At 53.1% G+C, this 4,163-nt stretch overlaps 1 protein-coding gene across 1 annotated transcript in view; it reads left to right on the plus strand.

Annotated features, from left to right (window-relative positions):
- The first annotated feature begins 1,809 nt into the window (after window positions 1-1,809).
- The window catches only part of HOXA13 (homeobox A13), a 7,040-nt gene continuing 4,686 nt past the window's right edge, over window positions 1,810-4,163 (plus strand). The window contains exon 1 of the mRNA XM_040471585.1: window positions 1,810-1,819. Coding sequence (XP_040327519.1) covers window positions 1,810-1,819 — 10 coding nt within the window. The remainder of the gene's footprint in view (window positions 1,820-4,163) is intronic.

Below are 4,163 nucleotides of genomic sequence, written 5' to 3' on the forward strand. Positions count from 1 at the left end.
TCCTTCTCTCTTAGCTAGCCTCAGCTCCTCAGCCATCCCCCCCCACCCCCACCTCTGGATCTTTCTTCCTTTGCCATTATCTCTGTGCCCCCCTACCCCTCCTGCGGTGGGAGAGAGAGGGTTAAGATGTTCTGCAAACGCAGCTCGTAAAGCTGCTTGGATACATTAGAAACACATGAATATCCTGAAATACAAAGTGTCTTTAAACCAACTGAGGAATGTTTATCCTAATGCTGGATAGATGCAGAGAAACAGTGCCAAGGAGCAGTGCTGACAGCCTCCTCAAGTTAAAGTGAGAGCAGGTAAATTTCATTTGCTAGTGAAAATCAAACCCGATTAGAACCTGGTTTCCTTTTGTCCTTTTTTCTTCCAACCCTGAAATCCCAGGGCCCCGTGGCCCAGGCTGGCAACAAATACCCCGCCGGGCCCCCCCCCCAAAAAAAAAACCCCCAGCCAAGGTCTGTTTCTTCAGCAGGAGGTTCCAGGGCAGCCAAAGCCCCGCAGGGCACCTTGGCCTGCACTAGGAGGTAAGAAGCCATGCCTGCCAAGAATCTGGCAAGAGAAAGGGTCTGGCAGCCTCCGGAACAAAGGCCAAGCCACTAAGCTGCCGCCTTCTAATCTTGCCCATGCTGCCCACTCAGGGCTCCTCCAGGGGGAAATCAAGGAGCACCAGACAGAGCCCACCTCGACCCCTGCTGCCCTCTTGCTAAAGGGCCACCGCTGCCTGCAGATCCCTTTGGGTCCTCTGACTTCCCCAGCCTAGCCCACAAAGGGTCTGAGGGTAAAACTGTCATCTCCAGGATTCATGCTGATGGTGCCTCCCTGCAATCCCATAGGAATTCCTGAGCCTAGTAGACAAAAAGCAAAGCAATGGCTCAGGGTCAGATGCAACTAGCTGGGCAGGCAAGTGAATCTTGATCTTGCCTTTAGGGAAAGAGGAAGAGCACTGGGAGAGCCTTTGCTTGCTTCCTAAGGCATACTCCAGTTCTTCACTGTTCTCCTTTCTTTTCCCACAAAAAGTCAGTTTGGTAGCTGCCTGGAGGGGTAAGAGGCTAAGAAATAGTATTAGGAACCATTAAAGAATCTCTTATGTCTTGGGGAAAAAAAAAAAAAGGTGGAGAGACTTTCCTTCTTCAAAGTTGAGTCGAAATTCTAGAAACTGAGACCCAAAATTATTCACAGAGCTCATTCAAATTCTAGAAACTGTCCTCACTGGTTGGAGGTTGCAATTCAATATCTAATAGGACCTACAGACTTAAAAAAAATAAAATAAAAAACAGTGAAGGCACACCAGGACGCCACTGACTTGCCTGGTTAAAAAAAAAAAATCATTTCATATATATCGAGATCCAAGACAAAAAAAAAAGGGGGGGGGGACAAGCAGCCTGCCTCTTTCTAAGTAATGATGTCTTGAGAGTATTTAAAAGTTGATAGAAAGATATGGGGAACTCAGAAAATATCCAGATTACTTGATCACTAAAGATCCACCACAAAGCTCAATAAATAATTCAGGCTTGAAGCCCTTCCTTGGAGGAGCCGCCAAGTTTAGGAGGCAAAACCTAATCCGAGATGCAACCCAAGGTCTTCCCCCAGCGCCTTCCCTCCCAGACAAACCTGCTTGTGGCTTCTCTGCAGACAAGATGAAATCTTGTCTCACCATTTTTGGTGAGGAGGGACCCAGTCGACCTTGGCAGTCCGTGGAGCTGGGGCCCTTCCTCTGCATGCAGGGCTCGTTCTCCGGTGAAGTGGGGAGAGGGAGGGAGGAATGTGGAGCCGGCCTTGGCCGCTGTGTGCACCAGCAGCTGCGCCATGGCCAGAGGTGAGCTGGCACAGGCCCCGGCTGGTGGGGGCTCCCCGAGCTGTGTTTTCGTTTTTCTGGGTCTGGCTGGAAAACAGAAAAGGCTGGAAGCCCGGGCCAAGAGAGCAGGGTGGAGGCAGAGAAGAAGAGTCTGTAAACACCGCCCCAAAATCTCCACGAAGGCAGCAAAAAAAAAAAAAAAAGAAAAGAAAAGAAAAAAAAAAAGAAAAAAAGAAAAAAGAAAAAAAAATGCCGAGGAACCAAACAGAGCGAGAAAGAATCATTCCGAAGGAAAAAAAGAGTCAAGAGCGAGACAAGGGAGGTGAGCAGTGGGCTTATCGGCAGCTGCCTGGGTCTCCAGGCTTGCATGGCAGTTCTCACGCTGGCTAGACTGCAACTTTCAACTTGACCTTGGCCTCTAGCCGTGTCTGACCTGTATGTAAAACAGCCCTCAACTCCTCAGGAACTGGGGCCTCGAACCCTACCCTGTTTCTTTGTCACTGTGAGTTTTACAATGCCACTTGGAGGAAGAAAGGGGGGTGAACGGGCCGGAAAGTAACACAAAAATCGAGTCGCTCCAGAGGCTAGTTCCTCAGTCTGCAAACGGCCATTCAGGGAGGAGGTAAACTGGAGGCAAATCAATATTTACCCGGAGCTACTAAAAAGGCAGGAGGGAAAGGGCACACTGGGTATGTCTATGTTGGGAGGAGGGTGTCATAGAAGGTGTTATTGAACAACACTTACATTGGTCTGAGCAAACCTGGGGATCAAGGCAGATAAAAGTCAGAGCCCAGGGTCATTGGTCCGGACTCTGCAGGAAGACCAGGAGCTTTAAAGAGCAGATCAGAGCAGGGAACAGGGACTGGGGATATTTGCAGTGCCCTGAGCTGCTGGCTGAGTCTGCAAGCTAGGACCGGAGGACAGGTCCACGCTTGGATGCTCACCAATCCACCTGGTGTCAAAGGGAGTCCAACGCTCTCTCCAAACCTGATGTTCCCATAGAATACACCCACTTTCATTTTGAACGCATATTCCCCTCCTGGGCATCTGACGCGCTCACAGCCTCCACAATTGGAAACGGAAGTATGTAACCCAAAAGCAACAGGACCTCCAGGATCCCTCACCAAAAAAAAAAAAAAAAAAAAAAAAAAAAAAGGGGGCTGCTTGGCTCTTCCAGCACCGACACCCCACCTTGCTCTCAGGAAAGGGTCTGCATTTCCGACACAGAGGGAAGGTTTCTCGGGCTGGTTCTTGGACAGAGGAGGACTGGGCACCCTCTGCAGGCTGGCGACAACACTCTCCCCAATTCTACTTGAAGTGGCCCTACAGAGTCCCTTTCTTTCTCCTGTCGAAAAATGGAGTGAAACGAGGAGTGCCCAGGTGCCTGAAGAATGAGCTCCTGTCCAAGAGCTACGAAGTCTGAAGCCTCCTTAGGCGCCAGAAAGGGAGCTCCCAGCCAGCACTTGGGGCTGTTCCTTTTAAATTCCCAAGACAGGCCAGCCTGGCTGGAGAGGTGGGAGCACCAGAGAATAGTGCACACAGATTGCTCCGAAGTCTCTGGAGGAGGGAGAGCTGTCACTGGGGCAGACTGAGGAGCGGTCTCTATACCTAAATATGAGGATGTGGACAGGGTACACTTGAGTGTGTGTGCGTGTGTCAGTGTGGGTGTGAGGGGGTCGTTCTGACCCTATGGGCCTAAGTGCGAGTGTATGAAATTGCCCACCAACACTGTGGACAGCCAAGGGGAGGGATCCCCTAAACACAGTCCGAACTTTCCACAGTGGAACGTCCTGGGGGCCCGTGAGCCAGGCGCATCCGCAAATGCCCCCGCCACTGTTCCTCTGGAAAGAGCCAAATCGTGACGCTGTCGACGCCGAAAACGCTAGTGTCCACGCTGCGGTCCCACGGCAGGAAGACTCGCGGATACCTGGAAAGAAATCGGCGTCGGAGGCCCCAGGAAACACCCAGCCCGGACTACGCCCCGTTTTCGCTACCATCCCATCCCCGACCTTCCGCAGATTTACCTGATCTATTCCCACCGCTTCAGGTCTCAACCCAACGGCGCGCCTCTGTCCCCTCCCCGCTTTACGCTACTCTGGGCCCCACCGGGTTAGGGGAAGAGAAGGGGAGCAGGAGGAGGCCGCCCTTCCTTCCCTATCCCACCCGCCCGGGTCCCCCGCCTCTCTTCTGGGTGAATGGTGCGTGGCCGCGCGGCGGGCGCTGGCTCTGGCGCCGGGGACGGCGCGGGCGGCGGCGGGGACCGCGGGTGCACAGCGCAGAGCCCGGGTTGGAGCCGCCCGCTTTGCATACGCCGTGGGCGGAGCGGGGGGGGGGCGGGCCAATGGGCGGCCGCCTGGCGCGCCCC

The sequence above is a fragment of the Herpailurus yagouaroundi genome, unplaced genomic scaffold (genome assembly GCF_014898765.1).
Source record: "Herpailurus yagouaroundi ecotype Mexico unplaced genomic scaffold, PumYag 100, whole genome shotgun sequence".
Classification (NCBI taxonomy): Eukaryota; Metazoa; Chordata; class Mammalia; order Carnivora; family Felidae; genus Herpailurus; species Herpailurus yagouaroundi.